The sequence below is a fragment of the Dendrobates tinctorius genome, unplaced genomic scaffold (assembly GCF_039654945.1).
Source record: "Dendrobates tinctorius isolate UK_male_01 unplaced genomic scaffold, ASM3965494v1 ptg000009l, whole genome shotgun sequence".
In the NCBI taxonomy this organism is placed as follows: domain Eukaryota; kingdom Metazoa; phylum Chordata; class Amphibia; order Anura; family Dendrobatidae; genus Dendrobates; species Dendrobates tinctorius.
Window position 1 is genome coordinate 4,977,025 of NW_027361677.1, and position 20,688 is coordinate 4,997,712.

At 44.4% G+C, this 20,688-nt stretch overlaps 1 protein-coding gene across 1 annotated transcript in view; it reads left to right on the plus strand.

The window, feature by feature from the left end:
* The window catches only part of HSF4 (heat shock transcription factor 4), a 59,540-nt gene extending 39,112 nt beyond the window's left edge, over positions 1-20,428 (plus strand). Inside the window, exons 4-13 of the mRNA XM_073581381.1 lie at positions 4,912-5,036; positions 6,601-6,676; positions 10,226-10,290; positions 12,120-12,219; positions 14,767-14,891; positions 17,311-17,550; positions 17,882-17,978; positions 18,308-18,373; positions 19,525-19,612; positions 20,085-20,428. Coding sequence (XP_073437482.1) covers positions 4,912-5,036; positions 6,601-6,676; positions 10,226-10,290; positions 12,120-12,219; positions 14,767-14,891; positions 17,311-17,550; positions 17,882-17,978; positions 18,308-18,373; positions 19,525-19,612; positions 20,085-20,260 — 1,158 coding nt within the window. The 3' untranslated portion in view covers positions 20,261-20,428. The remainder of the gene's footprint in view (positions 1-4,911; positions 5,037-6,600; positions 6,677-10,225; positions 10,291-12,119; positions 12,220-14,766; positions 14,892-17,310; positions 17,551-17,881; positions 17,979-18,307; positions 18,374-19,524; positions 19,613-20,084) is intronic.
* Positions 20,429-20,688: the final 260 nt, after the last annotated feature.

Here is a 20,688-nt window from a genome sequence, read left to right on the forward strand (position 1 = left end):
TGCTCTGCCGGCAATAGCGTGAGAAGGGAAGAATGAATGAAAAAAAAAAACAATGTGGGGTCTCCCTTATATTTTTAACCAACCCGGCAAAACGAACAGGTGCAGGCTGCTATTCTCAGGCTGGTAAGGGGCCATGAATATGGGCCCCCCCCAGCGTACGACCAGCAGCCCGCAGCTGCCCAGAAAAGGCGCATCTATTAGATGCGCCTATTCTGGAGCCTTGTTGGGATCTTCCCACTTGTTCTGTAGAGGTGGCAAGTGGGGTAATAAGGGGTTAATGTCACCTTTCTATTGTAAGGTGACATTAAGCCCGGCTTAGTAATGGAGAGGTGTCCATTACTAATCCTATAGTAAGTAAATGGTTAAATAAACACACACACAGTAAGAATAAAGTCTTTTAATGAAATAATACACCACACATTTTTTCCATCTTTATTGCACTGCTAATCCCATCTCGAATCCCTCCAACTCCGGTAAAAAAAAAACTAAAAAAAAACCAAACAATATACCAGACCTGTCCGGCGCTCAGTCAAGTCCCACAGTGTAAATCCATATCTGTGGGTTAATCAGCTTACAGCCGGAGCGGTGCTAATGCAACCGCTCAGGCTGTAAACTACTGGGGAACTACTGTAAACTACTGGGAAAATGACGGTGCTGAGGTCACAGGAGTTCATGCCGGCAGTGAACCCAGACTAAGTGATGTCACCGCTCGTCACTAAGCCTTTGCGCGCTGCTTCCCATTCACTCCCCAGTAGTCTACAGCCCAAGCGGTCGCATTAGCACCGCTCCAGCTGTAAACTGATTAACCCCCAAATATGGACTTACGCCGTGGGGCTTGACTAGCGCCAGACAGGTCTGGTATATTGTTTGTTTTTTTAACTTTTTTTTTACAGGAGATTGAGGGATTCGAGATGCTATTAGCAGTGTAATAAAGATGGAAAAAATGTGTGGTGTATTATTTCATTAAAAGACTTTATTCTTAAGGCCCCATCACACACAGTGAGATCGCTAGCGAGATTGCTGATTTTGTGATGCAACAGCGATCTCGCCGTGTGTGACATGCATCAGCGACCGCCCCCCCCCGCTGGGTATCGCTGATCGTGCAGAAATGTCCTGGGCCATTTTTTGATCGTTGGTCTCCCGCTGGCCAGTACGCATCTCTGCGTGTGGCAGCGGGAGACCAATAATCAGTGAACTCCCAGCGCTGTAAGCAGGCGCTAGGAGCTTGTATCCAAGATAAATATCAGGTAACTAAGCACACGCATCGCTCAGTTACCCGTTGTGTACTTTGGATACCTGAGCGCTCGCGCTGGGAGCTGGTATCCAATGTACACAGCAGGTAACTAAGTGACGCGCGGGCTTAGTTACCCGATATTTACCTTGGATACCAGCGTCCTCGCTGGTCCTGATCACTGGTGAAATCTGCCTGTTTGACAGCTCACCAGCGATCATGTAGCAAGGCACCAGCGATCCTGACAAGGTCGTATCGTTGTCGGGATCGCTGGTGCATCGTTTAGTGTGACGGGACCCTTACTGTGTGTGTGTTTATTTAACCCTTTACTTACTATAGGATTAGTAATGGATAGTTGTCTTATTGACACCTCTCCATTACTAAGCTGGGCTAAATGTCACGTTACAATAGGAAGGTGACATTAACCCCTTATTACCCCACTTGCCACCGCTACAGGGCAAGTGGGAAGAACCCGACAAAGCTCCAGAATAGGCGCATCTAAAAGATGCACCTTTTATGGGCAGCTGTGGGCTGCTGTTTGTAGGCTGGGGGGCCCATATTTGTGACACCCCAGAGTCTGGTTGTCACAGTGACATTGCCTGCCTCTAAGAGGTGAATTCATGCTTGGAGGCAGAAAGGGGGCCCCCATGCCAGGTAACATAGATTAAATCACAATTCCTGCTGCAGGTCAGAAAAGGGAGCTGCCTTATAAAATATGGCCAGCAGAGGGAGTTGGTGAGTCAGCTAGAAGTGAGCTGAGGGTGTTGTCATGGAAACGAGAGCAGCTGTGAGCTGTGAGGAAATGACAAGGCAGTTGAACGTGAGGTAAAAAGATCTTTCTGGAAGATCCTGTCAGTTCAAGACAGGGAGCTGATCTGTGAGGAGCTGGTGAGGGAGAGCTGATCTGTGAAGAGGGAACGGACATGAGCAGAGATGGAGAGGCTCTGGGGAAGCTAAAAACTGCTTATAGCAGACCCCAGATCGAAGCTCTATTGGAGAGAAAGGGAAGCCAGAGTCCTTGGTGGTCAGGAGCTGTATGTCCTGATCGCCGAATCTGAAAGTACAGGGGATTGTAAATTCCTGTGCGACATTGAACACCTGAGGGCACGGCAGCAGATAAGGAGCCCGGGGCCGACGGTGAAAAAGACGGTACCCGTGGAATAAGCTCACGCTGACAGCCGTACAGGTTAGTGAAATCAGCACGCAATTTAGGGTCGCAGCATAGTTATATACAGCGGAGACCCACACACAAAGCGCAGAAGGAAGGTCCTAAGTCCCCACCTGGCAAGGTGGATCCCCTGAATGCCTCCAGGCAAGCTGGACTCATTCAATCACCTGTATGTGGCACTCCGGATTGCAACTAATTACCAGTCAAAGGTAAAGAAATTGCACCTCTCTGTGTCCTCCTCTCATTTCTCTGCACCCCAACGTTAACAGCCATTTTGACTATTAATCTAACATCTTTGCCCTGGGACTATTGCTCTACCTGTGGAAAGCTATTTTCACCTCAGCTGCGACACACCAACAGTCTCAGGGGAACAACACCGCAGCGCTGGTCACCTCTGACCAGAATACCACAGGTGGCGTCACGTATTTAACCATCTATAAACTTTATCTTCATTTTTATCACATCACCAACAACTTTTCCCCTTCCCCTTTCATCATTTTTATTTAATGGACGCCCCAGGGCCACAGACCGGGTCGCCGCTGCCGTGACACCATCCCCGTTGAAGTCGACGGGCCCGGTACCGAGTACCCCACGGTCCTGCACCGCGCGCGCCCTCTCGCGCGCCCTCACGCCCCGGGCGCTCCATATTCATGGCCCCTTAGCAACCCACACCTATTAGTTTTGCCGGGTTGGTTAAAATAATAAGGGGGACCCCACGTCATTTTTTTTTATTCACTCTTCCCAGCTCGCGCACCACATGCAGGGGAACAGCACTTACAGTGGCGCTTCTTCCCAGGCGGCCGTCCGTGCTCACGGAGGACAGTGTACACTGTTCTCCGTGTGCACGTGTGCTGCACAAGTTATGGCCTGTGTGTATAGGTCAAAACCAACAAGTCTGCGTGTTTTGCACACGGATCGTGTGTCCGTGAAAACCCGCTGACATCTGCATAGACCCGTTCATTTGAATGGGTCTACGGGTGTCTGTGTCTCAGATATGTGAGAAAATGGTCACTACACGTACCGGAGCCACTGACGTGTGAAACAGGCCTTAGCTGGGAGGACACAGGAAGTTTCTTTTACTTATTATGCAGCTATAAATTAACTATGTATTAACCACCTAAATGTGTGTACAGAACACCTATACTTATGAAGAGTATAAAATATACAAACACTCCAGCAAGCCCCTGGAGATTGTTGGATATCACAAGCTATGTATTTCTTATTCATAACAGCCATATAAGTTGAATATAAGTTGGAGTGGTTTTTATTCTTTCAATTTTGGTGGCCCTGCTGAGATTCACAATCAGGAACTCCTGTACACACCATAAGGCTATGTTCACAGGACCAAAAAAAAATCATGCTATTTTCATCCTGAAAACAATGATGATTTTTCATCTGAATTGTCACTTGTATGGTATCCATTTTTACATCAGCAGTTATTAAACTTTGCAAGACCAAATATTGTTTGCTATGTTAATGAATTGCAAGTGTATCTGTAAAAATCGGATGCAATATGGATGATCCGTATGGGATCCGATTTTTTTTCTTTTTTATAGTCAGGTCTCATCTGAAATACAGAGGAGAATAGTGCACGCCGCAATTTTTTGGCACAGACATTTGGTCTGTATCAAAAAAAACTTCATACAAACAGTCCAATTGAATAACAGTGCTTTCAATTTTTTTCACGGACAGCTCTCAACCCGAAAATATGGTGTGAACGTAGGCTAATAGTGAGATTTGGCAAGCCTGAAGACATTAACTCCTTCTTTAGTTTAACAGGTCTTTAAAGGTGCTGGATGGAGTTTGAGTTGGGGCTTTGTGTGTCCTGTCATGTTCTTTCACACCAAACTCCCCCCACCATAACCTTATGGAGCTACTGGGACACAGTCATGCTCGGACAGCAAAAGGCCTTCCACAAACTGTTCCCACAAAATTAGAAGCCTCATCTAAATCCCTTAGCATTAACACCTCTTCATCAAATTTTACAGTTGGCACAATGCAGTTAGTTGGCATTCACAAAATTTTGACTGGTAGGCCATCAAACTACCAGATTAAGAAGGGTTTGCTGTCATTCAATAGAATACAATTCTGCTGATCTAAAGACCAGTGGTGACTGCTTTGCACCACTCCATCCGACACTCTGCATTGTGCTTGGTGATGTAAGGCTTTAATAACTGCTCGGCCTTGAAGATCCCAGTTTGTGCTGATGTTAATACCAGAGGAGGTCATTACTCTGAAGTTATGGTGATTTTTCTGCCCTCTCCTCCTCAGCACTAGGTGACCCCACTCTGTAACTCTATGAATTCAGTGATGAAAAGGTGTACCCGATACTTTTGTCTATAAAGTATATTGCAATGTTCTATAACCTGACCAAGGGTTTTCTGCTTAGTGAGATTTATGATGTATCATTTAGACATGCCGTAAGGGTGTGAGCAGAGGAAGCTATAGTTGAAAATTGGTAAAACCCCATTTTTGAAAAAAAATTTGCCTTAAATTGTGTCATTCTGCATAGGTGTCTGTTGTGAAAAGCGAGGAGACAAAACTCCGACATGAGGACGTGAGCAGACTGCTGTATGAGGTGCAGAGCCTGCGGAGTCAGCAAGAAAACACAGAGTGCCAGATGCAAGATATGAAGCAGTGAGTCCATTACCGCCTGCAGAGATGTGACACACAATCACAAGACATTGATTGCTCAGTGTATTCAGGCTCGGGCTTTACTTACTGTCAGGAAGTCACAGTCCACTTTCTATTAAGTCTCGTAAACTTTAGCTATCGGCCGAAGCATCATTTATCCGGCCGCTATCTCTCCCGATTCCCTCATACATAGGAGCGCACCCTCTGCCTAGCACTCTTGTGCTCTCAATGAAAAAGCCACTCTCAAAATCCTCTGGTAACAGCTTCGGCAGTCCGAAATCAGACATGCCAGATCCTTATCTTTTCTGATCTATCGAAGAACAGTCGGTAGCCTCTTATACATCAGACCTTCTGCCAAAGCAATCAATATCAGCGGTTTCAGCTGACATTAGTCAAAAGTGAACTGAGGCCTTTACAATAGATTTGCCAAGATTCTGATTTAGGTTGGCAAATTTGAGCTCATATTAATACTCATACAGTTGTGTGAAAAAGTGTTTGCCCCCTTTCTGATTTCCTATTCTTTTGCATATTTTTCACACTTAAACTTTTCAGATCACCAAACAAGTTTAAACATTAGACAAATATAACACAAGTAATCATAAAATGCAGTTTATAAATGAAGGTTTGTGTTTTTATTATTAACTGGAAAAAAATCCAAACCTACAGGGCCCTGTGCGGTCACTGTGGTTCACTGGAGTCCCAAAGCTTTAGAAATGGCTTTATAATCTTCTCCAGACTGATAGATCTCAATTACTTTGTTTCTCATTTGTTCCAGAATTTCTTTAGATCACAGCATGTTGTCTAGCATTTGAGGATCTTTTGGTCTACTTCATTTTGTCAGACAGGTCCTATTTAAGTGATTTCTTGATTGAGAACATGTGAGGCAGTAATTAAGCCTGGTGGGTGTGGCTATAGAATTTGAACGCAGCTTCCCAATGATGTGATAAACCACAGTTAATTTAAGGGTGGAGCAGTCCCGTTTTCACACGGGGCTCTGTAGGTTTGGATTTCTTGTTCCCTTAATAATAACGACCTTCATTTAAAACTGCATTTTGTGTTTACTTGTGTTATCTTTGTCTAATATTTACATTTGTTTGGTGATCTGACACATTTAAGTGTGCTAAACATGCAAAAGTATAGGAAATCAGGAAGGGGGCAAACACTTTTTCACACAACTGTATGAAGTGCCAAAAGAGTTGCACTATTGCATTCTACAATCTGTCGCAAAAGATGCATGTTAATACCCAAGATAACGCCTGCATTTGTAACAGAAGTTGCAAAACTTTTAAAGAAGTTTTCTGATCTCACAACTATATATATAAAACACACTCATTCTGTTTTTACATGCCTTGCTCTTTGTTGTTTTTACCCGGCAAAGGGAACCTGTCATCTGATTAATGCTGCCCAAACCTTGAATTCAAACCTATATTGTGCACTTCATTCACTGCAGTGATAAACTTAATTCCTGGCAATGTCCAGATGCACAGTCTACTCACAAGGCCATTAGTGGTTATTACCGACCACTGTATTATGATTATTACTAACACTATCCCTTTCCTTTTGCTAGGCAGAATGAAGTCCTGTGGAGAGAGGTAGTCTCTCTAAGACAAAACCATTCTCAACAGCAAAAGATTATTAACAAGGTGAGTGTATAAAGCCTTATAGTTGGCATGCAAATATATTCATGTTTTGGAACTTAAAGGGGAATAGAGAAAAAAAAAAATAACTAATGAAAATTCATTACAACTAAGTTCCTAAACACCTTTAATTAGCAAATCACTCTCATTATGTCTAGGGAAGTAATCACGGTCTTGTTACACTGTCAGAATCCTGTCCTAGAATGTTAAAGGGGATCTGTCACCCCATTTTTCCTCTATCAGCTGCCGGCACAGCCATCAGGAGCTTATCTACAGCATTCTGTAATGCTGTAGATAAGCCCCCGATGTAACCTGAAAGATAAGAAAAAAGAGTTAGCTTATACTCGCCCCGGCGTTCGGTCCGGTCCGATGGGTGTCGCGGTCCCGTCTGGCACCTCCCATCTTCATACGATGCCATCCTCCTTGCTTCTCCCTCGGCTCCTGCGCAGGCGTACTTTATCTGCCCTGTTGAGGGCAGAACAGAGTACTGCAGTGCGCAGACGCAGGACCTCTCTGACCTTTCCCGGCACCTGCGCACTGCAGTACTTTACTATGCCCTCAACAGGGCAGGTAAAGTACGCGTCCGCAGGAGCCGAGGGAGAAGCAAGGAGGATGGCATCGTATGAAGATGTGAGGCGCCAGAAGGGACGGCGACACCCATCGGACCGGACCGACCGCCGTGGTGAGTATAATCTAATGTGTTTTTCTTATCTTTCAGGTTTCATCGGGGGCTTATCTACAGCATTACATAATTCTGTAGATAAGCCCCTGATGGTGGTGCCGGCATCCGATAGGAGAAAAATGGGGTCACAGATTCCCTTTAATAGGACTGGAACCTGGGAGCATGTGCAGTGGGAGGCTCCACTGCTGTGACCTGCAGATAAATTACCATATAGCATATAATGTCAAGCTGAAACCAGGTCACAGCAGCATTTTAAAAGACAAGGTGTAGAGCAGTGTGAGCAGCCTCTTCTTACCTCAGCACCCCTGCTATCTCAAGTGTTAGATCGGACAGACAGGGTGGACAGCAGTGTTAGCAGCTTATTCTCTCAGTACCCCTATTATCTCAAGTGTTAGATCAGATAGACAAAGTGGATAGCAGTGTGAGTGGCCTCTTCTTACCTTAGCACTCCTGGTATCTCCACTATTGGGTTATTAGATCAGATAGACAGGGTGGACAGCAGTTTGAGTGGCCTTTTCTTACCTCGGTGCTCCTGGTACCTCCACTATTAGATTATTAGATCAGGTAGACAGGGTGGACAGCAGTGTGAGCAGCCTCTTCTTATCTCTGCACTCCTGCTAGCTTAAGTATTAGATCAGACAGACAGAGTAGACAACAAAGCCAGCGGCTTCTTCTTACCCAAGTATGCCTGGTATTTCTAGTATTATATCAGACAGAATGAGTGTACAAGAGTGTGAGCAGTCTTCTTGCCTGGTATCTCCAGTAAGAGATCAGATAGACAGGGTGACCAGGACAGAAGTATGAGCGACCTCTTCTTACCTCAAAACCTCTGGTATCTCCAGTATTGGTGGTATTTCCTGATGAAGGGGGCATGAGACCCCTGAAACGCGTAGAATAAAACCACTGCAATCATACAGCATTCTCCTGGAATTTGTCTAAAGCGGCAGCGCGGAATATAGCTACAAACTCCCTTTGGATTCATCTGGTATCTCCAGTAAGAGATCAGATAGACAGGGTGACCAGGACAGAAGTATGAGCGACCTCTTCTTACCTCAAAACCTCTGGTATCTCCAGTATTACATCAAATAGACAGGGAGTACAGCAGTGTGAGTGGCCTCTTCTTACCCCAGCTCTCCAGGTATCTCCAGTATTAAATCAGTTAGACAGGGTGGACAGCAGTGTGAACATCCTCTTCTTACCTCAGCACTCCTAGTATCTCAAGTATAAGATCAGATAGACAGGGCTGACAGCAGTGTGATCAGCCTCTTCTTGCATCAGCACTTAAGGTATCTCCAGTATTACATCAAATAGACAAGGTGGACAGCAGTGTGAGCAGCCTCTACTTACCTCAGCACCCCTGGTATCTCCAGTATTACATCAGATATACAGGGAGGACAGCAGTGTGAGAAGTCTCTTCTTACCTCAGCACCCCTGGAATCTCCAGTATTACATCAGATAGACAGGGAGGACAGCAGTGTCAGCAGCCTCTACTTTCCTCATTACCCTTGGTATATCCCTCAGTATTACATCATAAAGACGGGGGGACAGTAGTGTGAACATCCTCTTCTTACCTTAGCACCACTGGTATCTCCAGTATTACATCAGACATACATGGAGGCCAGCAGTGTGAGCAGCCTCTTCTTATCTTAGCACTGCTGGTATCTTCAGTAGTAGAATATTTACTGGGAGCATATCTTACATCTTATGCTTGGGGACAGAGCCTCCTGTCCTATGAACATTCTAGGACAGGCTTTTGACAGTGTAACAAGGCAGCAGCACTGTAAGACTGAGAGGAGACTTAATAGCTGTCTACAAATATCTAAAGGGCTGTCACATTGTAGAAGGATCAACTTTATTCTCATTTGCACAAGGAAAGACTAGAAGCAATGGGATGAAACTGAATGGGAGGAGACACAGATTAGATATTAGAAAAAACTTTTTGACAGTTAGAGTGATCAATGAGTGGAACAGGCTGCCACGAGAAGTGGTGAGTTCTCCTTCAATGGAAGTCTTCAAACAGAGGCTGGACAGACATCTGACTGGGATGATTTAGCGAATCCTGCTTTGAGCAGGGGGTTGGACCAGATGGCCCAGGAGGTCCCTTCCAACTCTACGATTCTATGATTCTATGATTCTATGATTCTAATAGCATGAATCTAGTGTAGAATTGTGCTGACAAATCAATGATGTGAAACTGAAAATGCTGCTCTGTTGATGCATATGGCAAAAGATAATCCTCTACCATATGCATAAACATGGTAGCACTGCAGATCAGAGTCAGTTATAGATTTGGAAAAAGACGATATAGAGCTACATAATGGACAGTTGTAAATGACTCTAAAGAGAACCGTTTACCAGGTCAAACATAATTTGAGTTCGCTCTTATTTTATTTTTGCTACTCCCAATTTTTTTTTTACTTGCATTCTGTTTAAGAGAGATGGTCCTTTTTATTTAGTCCAACTTTGTATGGTCATTATCAAGAGGGCGTTACTCCCAAAGTAATAATACAGAGCAGCCTAAAGACGTGTCCCCAGAGAATCTTGTGAACCACACCACCTTGGTAAAGACCATGCAAATTTGGTTTACCTTTAAGATAGGTCATCCATAGCAGAACGTTGAGGGGTGTGACACTTGGATAATTTAATCACAAATTGATGTGCATAAAAAAAGACTATTCACAAATGAGTTATATGTACCCCAAAGGAGCAAATACACAGTATTATTAGTATATATTATATAGTGTTATTATAAAGCACTTGTTTGTAGTTGCCTTAGTGTCACCTTCTAAAGTTAGTTGTTATCGATGCATATAAGGGGTGATGGGTCAATGACTTCTGTAACCAACACCTGATTCTGTGCTTTTTCATGACAGTTAATCCAGTTTCTATTCGGACAACTGCCTCCCGGCCCCTCCAGTTCTGGGATAAAGAGAAAGATGTGAGTGCCTGCAGGAGATCACCCCCACCCGAGCTGATAAAACCCCCCACCAACAAAATCACAAGCTCAGCGAGGCCCCGAATGCAGGTCACCTGACCCGCTCACTCTACTGATGGGCGCTGAATGGTCCTGCTGAGTCAGATCTGCTGACCACCGGCTTTCAATATTCTGTGTGCAAAGTGCCCTCTCAGCTCCTGGGACTATTGTGGGGGCAGAGAAAGAAAGGGAAAAGCATCCAAAAATAGGCAGATATGCACAATAACCCAATATCGATAACAATGGATGGAAAGATTTCAAAAGTATTATTAAAATGGAGCAAAACTTAAAGGTTTTTCCCCTAATCCATAAAATAGGGAATAACTTTTTGATTGCTGCTAGGACTCCAATGATACCAAGAATGGGGCTCTGAAATTCTAAGAACAGGGCTCGTCTTGAATGGCGCATTCTCAACCTCTGCTCCATTCATTGTCTATTGGACTGTCGGAAATAGTGGTGCGCAGCGCTCAGCTTTTACCGCAGTCCCATAAACAATAATATTAAGAAAAACTAGCTGCAGTGCTGCTATTTTTTTCTTAGTTTTATTGACTTGGTTGTCCTAGCTTGCACCTGTTCACACTAGTTTGGATGTGCTGGTCATTTTTTCCCTTTTGTTCCATAAACAATGACTGGAGTGGAGATTACGTCCCATTCTCAGGATCGCTGCTGGTGGTCCCAGTGATCAGACCCTCAGTGGTCATCTCCTATCCCAGGAGTAGGGAAGATCCTAAGAATGAAGGGATATATCTTTGTTTAACCAGGAGTGTAGTAGGAGCTGTCACAACCAGGTCCTGGTGCCTGAGGGATCTTTTGGGAAACCTAAGATAACACTAGTATGAAAATTGGGCCATGTTAAGGATTTTGCAGGAGCCTTGAGTTGTGCTCGGCTTTTTCCGAAGTCCCATAAACAATAACTGGAGCGGAGGTCAAATCTTGTTCTCAGGATCACTGGTGGTCCCAATGGTCGAACCCTCAGCAGTCAGTAAGTTACTCCCTATCCCAGCAGTAAAAAAAGATCCTAAGAATGAAAGTATATGTCACAAATCTGTTGTCGGCTGTCCCGTGACAAGGGCTCCTTCCCTGTTCCTAACGCTAGGGGCGCCCTAGTTTGCCCTGTTCCCCAGATTACTTCTGATGGTGAAGATGCCAGGGCTACAGACCATGCCTTAGCTCCTGAATCTGCCCTCAGACGGTAACCTTCCCCCACCCAGGGAAGAGGGGCGTAGTAGTGTACCATAAGACACCAACCAGACTAACAAGGTAATAAAAATAGAAAAAAAAGGAAAATACCAAACATACAAATATACACACACAAACAGGGGACGCTGTCACAACCAGGTCCTGGTGCCTGAGGATTCTTTTGGGAATCCTAAGTTAACACTAGTATTAAAATTGTACCATGTTAAGGATTTTGCATCGGGGGCTGAGGCGCTTCGAGTTACGTGTCGGTATGTAACTATGCAATGAATGTGTGACCATGGCCCGTGACTGGAAGGGGCTAGAGGAAGCGCAGAAGTATAACACTCTACATGCCTATCATGTTCAAAGAGTTACTTCCTCCTATTTACCCCTGTAGCTTAACTTTTAGGATTGCCGAAAGGTAGAAATCCAAGGTACGATGTGGAAAACCAGTTAAACAAGATGAAGCCTTTGTCACGAAAATCATTAGTACAAATAGAGTTTGTGTAGAATATGCCGCACTTTCAGGGCTGATCTTCTTTTGTCCTTGTGTCAATCTGATTTGTGATTATTGCCTAGATTTAAATCTTCTGATAATACCTTTTCTATTTCAGACCACTTATGTTGGATGATGGAAACTCTGCCCTACCGGTGTCCAAATTTAGTAGACTTCTTCCTGTAGATTCACTGCATGACCCCTATTACATACAGTCGGTGAGTTTTCCTATTATTTTCTTGCTTGGGTGGCAAAGCATTTAGCTATACATAATAATTAAAGAGGGGTTATCAAGACCCTTTAAACTAATGGTCTATCCCAAAATTAGATTGATGGGTCCCCTACTTGACCAATTGTTTGAGGGCCGGGCCAACACTGAAGCATCTTTTTTTTTTCTTTTTTTTTTTAACAGATTTTTTTCTTGTCTGTAGTCCACATGCCGTAAAATCTTGATGGGATATGTTCACTGATTACATCAGATATAGTTTACCATACTTGCCAACTTTTGGCAATGGGTGACTGGGAGGTGGATGAAAGTCTTGTGCTGAGCAAATTAACAAGAATTTCACCCATAACTCTGCCCCTTTTTCTATTGTGCCTTCTGGCCCCCGCCCCTTTAATGCTCATTTGTATAAACCGGCTTTGTCTATTGTCTTTTTTTTTCTTTAAATCTCCTTCCATATGCGATATAATATAGAGAGAGCCACGAAAGAAACTCCATTACATGGTCAGTTTTTTTTATAACATGACCTATCACTTCCTTGGTAAGAGGAGACCAAAATATCAAACCTTTCTCATATGGGATTTGGAAAAGGAAAAAAAAAGGGCTTCTCTAATTTAGTAAAGTTCTGGCCCTTTAAGAGAAGGAGACTGGAGTTGGCTGAAGTTGGGCTCTTCACTGTCTCACTATTTTGACAGCTTTGTGAGACTTCCTTCTTCTCAGCTGATAGATACCACCCTGTAGGGGAAGCTGTGTACACCTTGTAAACACACATTTTAGCAAGACGTGCAACATTTTGGGTGAAAAAGTCACATAAATCATTAAAAACAAAAATAAAGAACATTTCTAATTTTGCCCAATTTTCACGAACCGCGTGCCCCATTTAGAAGAATTTGACCCAAAATTGGCAACAAATACTAGAACGCAAGAAAAGAAAATGACTTACAAGAAGTTCAAGTGATGAATCGGGGCCCTAAATTTTTGTCTTTTTTTGGCAAATTTTTCAGCTAAAATGTTCCAAACTTTGCACAAAAAGTTTCAGATCTTCATAAACTCAGCACTCCAGGGGAGGATTGATAAGTTTATGTACATCTGAAAAGTTTGTGCAAAGTTTGGAACTTTTTCATCAGCAAACATTTTGCGACTTTTTAAAAAGTCGCAATTTTATGAATCATCCGAAAACATTTGGATACCAAATACCGCGCCCATATGGATGAACATAAAAAACAACCCACAGCGTAACATACATAAAATTAATTTAAAAAAGGCAACACTTTAAAGGAAGAAAAAGGCGCAAATGAAAAAGGTGAAAAATATGAAAAAAAATAGAAAATAAAAAGGGTGTAAATGCAATAATGAATGGGACCCGATGTGTTTAAAAGTGAAATATCCTTTGTTTGAGGCATTAGTATCCGGTTTTGCTGGTATTCCATTTCAATCATTCTGATTTATGCTGCAAATGGCAATAAATATGTTCCTTTCAGCAAAGCCAAACCCGGAGGGCATGAACTAAGTAAATAATACGACGAGTCTCTCTTGTACAATCGGATGATCAGCTCTGAGTCACTGGGAAAAAGTGCTACACATGTTTGGTGGCTGGACCTGTTTTGTTCTGTAGTATTAACACAAGACTTTAAAAAGAACATTTTTGGAATAGGATTTTGCGATATTCATCATGTTTCACCCCAGGCAATACTCCCTCAGGGGTTTTACTGTTTTTTTTTTTTTTTAAAAAGGCTCAGACTGGTTAGAAAGTCACCGATCCCCTGCAGCTCTTGTTCCAGCACTCATCCAGTCCATGCTGGTCTCTACTTCCAAGTCCCTTCTCGACACCCCAGAAATGGATAGAAATGACAGATCCGATGATCTTAGGCCGAGATGGTTCACTGTGGTGACCAGTGATCGTCATACCCAGCCTGGTGTCTCAAGCCAGGACTAGGAGAATATCACGTCTTTGATTATTATCTGAGAATCTGCCAGAGAAGTAGTTCTGATGGTCTGACAGAAGCGTTTGTAGATCTTTTATATCTTTTTCTGAGCTGATAAATGACCATAGACCACATTTACAGGAAAACAAAGAGCCTGTAAAAGCCAAACGGTGCAAAAGTTGCAATGAAACACAATTACAGAACTTAATTTTAGCCCCAAATGTATCCGTCTAATTAAAAAAAAAAAATCAGTATGAACATCCCCTTTAAAATTCTACCACCACTAGGAGGAGATTAGGCATTTACCTTCTGTATGTATTACCTGTATGCAGTGAGCTCTGGAGCTCCCCCCAGTGGCAACTGCTTTCTTTCATTTATTTTTTTTTTTTTATTTCTTCATTGATCAGCATCAGCACATTTATGTGGACCTATTAACATAAAGAAAAATTATGTCTAGTGGGGGACATTAGGTTTAAATTAGTTTAAATATCTCCCCAATGCCAGATGTTAGAGGAAACTAGGATCAAGCAAGTGAGATTGCATTAAAATGGCGCTGCTTTATCTTGTGTGATGGTCATATTTGGTTTGAAGTGTCTCATACTAAATTCTCTACATAGCCACCTACAGGTCCAACGTCCTCATTAAACAGCCCTGCGGTCAGTGCGGGGCCCGTGATATCGGACGTGACAGAGACTCTGCCTGCCAACTCTGTGACGGCACAGCCTAATGCTGATGGGGAGAGGTAAGAATTCCCGCAACATTTACCAAGAGGTTGGAAATTGATGCTTCGGGCGAGTAAAGCATTTGACTGCCTTCTATCTAATATATATCACATTTTACACAGGAGTGTAAGAAATGAGAATTGTTTCACTGTCTATGATCTGAAGAAATCAATCCTATTTATGTGATTTGGGAATTTAATAGGTTTTCCTATGAGAAACATGTATCTCCTATCCACTGCATAGGTGAAAAATGTATATTGGTGGGTGATCAACCACTAGGACACCTCATTATTTATTAGAAGTGGGTCGCCAAGTCTTATCTGAATTATGGATGAAGCAGTGTTGTGTATGTATGACCACCAGATAGTGTGCATATGTTACTGCTGGAAAATGCGTGTGACCACCAAGTAGTGCGCATGTGTGACCACCGAGTAGTACGCATGTGTGACCACCGAGTAGTGCGCATGTGTGACCACCGAGTAGTGTGCATGTGTGACCACCGAGTAGTGCGCATGTGTGACCACCGAGTAGTGCGCATGTGTGACCACCGAGTAGTGCGCATGTGTGACCACCGAGTAGTGCGCATGTGTGACCACCGAGTAGTGCGCATGTGTGACCACCGAGTAGTGTGCATGTGTGACCACCGAGTAGTGCGCATGTGTGACCACCGAGTAGTGCGCATGTGTGACCACCGAGTAGTGCGCATGTGTGACCACCGAGTAGTGCGCATGTGTGACCACCGAGTAGTGCGCATGTGTGACCACCGAGTAGTGCGCATGTGTGACCACCGAGTAGTGCGCATGTGTGACCACCGAGTAGTGCGCATGTGTGACCACCGAGTAGTGCGCATGTGTGACCACCGAGTAGTGCGCATGTGTGACCACCGAGTAGTGCGCATGTGTGACCACCGAGTAGTGCGCATGTGTGACCACCGAGTAGTGCGCATGTGTGACCACCGAGTAGTGCGCATGTGTGACCACCGAGTAGTGCGCATGTGTGACCACCGAGTAGTGCGCATGTGTGACCACCGAGTAGTGCGCATGTGTGACCACAGAGTAGTGCGCATGTGTGACCACAGAGTAGTGTGCATGTGTGACCACAGAGTAGTGTGCATGTGTGACCACAGAGTAGTGTGCATGTGTGACCACAGAGTAGTGTGCATGTGTGACCACAGAGTAGTGCGCATGTGTGACCACCGAGTAGTGCGCATGTGTGACCACCGAGTAGTGCGCATGTGTGACCACCGAGTTGTGCTCATGTGTGACCACCGAATAGTGCACATGTGTGACTACCGAGTAGTGCACATGTGTGACCACCGAGTAGTATGCATGTGTGACCACGAGTAGTGCGCATGTGTGACCACCGAGTAGTGCGCATGTGTGACCACCGAGTTGTGCACATGTGTGACCACCGAGTAGTGCACATGTGTGACTACCGAGTAGTGCACATGTGTGACCACCGAGTAGTATGCATGTGTGACCACGAGTAGTGCGCATGTGTGACCACCGAGTAGGGCGCATGTGTGACCACCGAGTAGTGCGCATGTGTGACCACCGAGTAGTGCGCATGTGTGACCACTGAGTAGTGCGCATGTGTGACCACTGAGTAGTGCGCATGTGTGACCACTGAGTAGTGCGCATGTGTGACCACTGAGTAGTGCGCATGTGTGACTACAGAGTAGTGCGCATGCGTGACCACCGAGTAGTGTGTGCATGACCACCGAGTATTGTGCATGTATAACCACCGGATAGTGTGCACGTGTGACCATCGGGTAATGTATATGTGTCACCACTAGGGAGTGTGCATGTGTGTCGACTGCTTCAATTGAGATGGAATGGAGCGGTGATCATGCATAGTTACTACCACTTTCTTCACACAGGGACATAGGACTCACATTCTCATGATTAGTGGGGGTTCTGCATTAGGACCCCCGCCCATCATACAAGCATCCTTTGAATGGCTTATACATTTGGCTTGTGGGATCATGATCCATCCAATGAAATGTCTCAGTCCATTGCCTTTCCATTGCAACTGCTGATGTACCGTTTAGATACCTATAGACCCCACACACAAGAGATCGCTGTCAGCCCAATGATCATTCAGCTGATGGTCATCTTCCCTGGACTCCTACGACTTGGCCATGCTCTCCTGTGTTCTCTATGAGAGAGACGCTGCCAGGCCTCTCTGGCAGCAGCTTAATTCCTGAGGAACTAAAGGATTGGCCATGGGACACCCAACCGGCCCGATGCTTCTCTGCCTTGACATCATCTCTCAGTCTAATGTGTACTAGGACCTCCCTACTCTCCCTTGTCGGCTGATGTTAGTGGGTTTGCAGGGCTTTCATCTAATGTGTGCGAGGTCTTAATTTATGTGGGGCAGATTATTTTGGCCCTATATTAATTGATTCATTTGTCTCATTGTGTTTGCTTTTACTTCTAGGAGTAATTGTCTTCTACTGATTAAAGAAGAGCCCATCAGTCCAGCAGTAAAGGGACCTTCCGAAGCGGACGTCCCACTGAGAGGCTGCACTGCCTGTTCTGACCCTCCAGTGTTGCCAGTTGCAATGGTTCAATCTATATTGGAAGGAAAAGAAACCTGTAGCCCACCCCAGCCCTTAGGATCCCAGCAGCTGGAGGCGCGAGGACGGAGGAATCCCTTGGAGAGGTTATTTGATGCTTTGTTTCTTTATCCACTCTATTAGACATCATTTGCCTTTGAACCTTTATTAGCTTTCCTATATTTTGGAGACTAACTTAAATCCTTTGTGGCCTTACAAGTGATTTATGGGGAGGGTAATATTACACTGGGATCAAAGATTTTTCTCCTTTTTATTTTTTTTTATTTTTATACACCCTAAAATCTTTTTTGGCTTTGCAGCTGCTGCCTGGCATTGAGCACTGCTGCTCAGCTTATATGTAGCCAGAATTCCCAAGTCTTTATTCCATTTGCTCATACATGTAGATGATTCCTAAAAAATGCAGGAATAAAATGAAGCCATTTATTTCTCCAGACAGGACTCTCTTGACGGGACTGACGTCAGTATGGAAGGACTACAGCTCCTGCTCAGAAGTCAGCATTACAGTCTGGATTCTGCTGCTGTTCTGGACGTAAGCATTTTTTTCCCCATAAAATGTGTGAATTTGGGGCATGTTTGATTAAGCATGGTGTGAATGGCATGATTGGTTGCCAGTTTGCGCAAATGCATTTTTTTTTTTACACTTTTCTTCCAATTTTGTGCAATATGTTGAAGGTTTGAACTCCACTATTTGGAAGCTCCCAATTTTAAATATATGGCCAGCCTAAGGCTGCAACTAATTAGTGTATATCAGTAATTGTCATGACCCCCCTGGAGGTTTTTCTTGGCTTTCCCTATGTTCCATGGTAATGTACTAAGTATGTTCCCAATTGTAGTTTATAATATTAATACATTTTGCAGGTTTTTAGTGCTGGCCTCTGTGTTGGTGAATGGAGTCTTCCTGCCATGGATCCCAGTCTGTCACCGGTGAGGATGCTTACGTTAACCTGGAACTAAGGGGCTGGGCCTGACCCCTGTAAAACATCCCCATACCGTTATCCCTTCTCCGTCAGATAGAGACGTGCGATCCATCATTGCACAGGACACGTTTCCTCCAGAGTCTAGTAGTGATGGCCTTACACCACTCAATCCGATGCTCGGCATTGTGCTTGGTGATATAAGGCAGCACGCAGCTGCTCGGCCATGAAGCTCCTGATGAGGGCGCAGTGTTTGTGCTGATGTTAGTACCAGAGGAGGTTTGGACTTTTCTGCCCTATACTCCTCAGCACTTGCTGACCCCGCTCTGTAATGTTACGGGGTCTCCACTTTGTGGCTGAGTTGATGCGGTACCTTTCACTCCTCAATAATATCACTCACAGGTGATAGGGGGAGATTTAGGAAGGAAGAAATGTCATGAACGGACTTGTTACACTGGTGGCTCTTATTACAGGACCGTGCTGGTATTAGTGAGCTCTTTATGACCAGCCATTTTGTCATGTTAGTGAAGGCAGATGACTTCCCGAGGTATACTCCGGGGGGATGAGGGACCAGTTGTTATACACCAGGGGGCGAGGGGCTTGATGTTATTCACTGGGTGGTGAGGGACTGGTTGTTATACACCAGGGGGCAAGGAGCTGGATGTTATACGCCGGGTTGTGAGTGGCTTGATGCTATACACTGGGGGTGAGGTTCCTGTTATACACCAGGGGGCAAGGGGCTGGATGTTATTCACTGGGTGGTGAGGGACTGGTTGTTATACACCAGGGGGTGAGGGACTGGTTATTATACACCGAGGGGTGAGGGACCAGATGTTATACACCAGGGGGCGAGGAGCTGGATGTTATACACCAGGTTATGAGTGGCTTGTTGCTATACACTGGGGGTGAGGTTCCTGTTATACACCAGGGGGCGAGGGGCTGGATGTTATACACTGGGGGTGAGGTACCTGTTATTATACACTGGGGGAGGCTGGATGGGGGGTGAGAGACCAGTTGTTATACACCAGGGGGCGAAGGGCTGGATGTTATACACTGGGGGCAAGGGGAATGAATGAAAAACCTGAATTCGGTGATTAAGACGTGTCCAAAACGTTTCTCCATACATTGTGTTTACTCTATTTAACTATGGTTTTTACTCAGATACAACAACTCTCAGTGGACCTGGAGAGGAATGTCGTCGAAATGCCTCCTAAAGGGCTGACTCCTCAGTTTAGCTCCCCTTGCTCAGGTAAAGCTACTGCATGGAATGTGAGGAGGCAGAGGTCACAAGCTGTTGGGTCATTCTCCCTGGCTACTGCTGTAACGAGTGGTAGACCATAGGTGGACCCTGATCCATCGTTGCTGTTTCTCCTCCTTTTGAATGTTTTAATATTGACGCCTTATTCTCTATACATTTTGCAACACTTTTTAAGTGGTCTTTCTTTTTTCTTTTTCTTTTTTTTTTGCCTTCGACATCTTTGCTTTTCCAGATGTGTTAGACGGATTCATGAAATTAGATTTTTTGGATGTATTTTCAATTTGGCTCATTTTTGTGACTTTTTTGACAGGATTTGCAACTTTTGGTGCTAAAAATTTGCAAAAAAAAAAAAACCGGTTAGAGAAAGGAAAAAAGTTCATCTTTGATTTTGATGTTTACCCTCCAGTTATTATATATTCCTCTCATTTTTAAGGTTATGTAATAGATTTCTGATATTTTATAGGAAAAGAACCAAATCTGGAGAATACGGTGCCGTTCTTGACGGAAGACATGGTGAACCTGGCAGGATCCTCGTCACTCTTCAGTGCAGAGGACAATGTGGCGTCCTACCTGTCTAGTGGGGTCCTTCAAGGCGATGCTACCCTTAGACTGTCCCCTCCGGAGGAGAGGAATGAGTGACCTATACATGCAATACATAGAGTGCCACGGTACTGCAGCGCTGTACGTACAATAATTGAAAATGGACCTTCTGCGCCGTATACAGTATATAGATAAAGGATATTTCCACAATCCAAGGGTCCGAAAACCAGGCCCGCAGGAAAATATTACATCCGGTCACCTACTTTATCTCTATTCTCTGCGGACACAATATGGAAGGATAAAAGGCTTGTGTCAAATTGAATGTATTTTCTTATGTCAATTGCTTAAAAAAAATAATATTAATGTCTTCCAGTTCTTTTAGATCTGCACAGTTTTACTAAGTGCTCTACTACTATACTGTATATTGCAGGAGGTTCATTTTCAGCGAAGGGGAGAGGTAGATTTGGGGTGTATGTGTAAAGCACGCCCAGGCTTGAATGTATGAAAAGTAACGGGATCCAGGAACA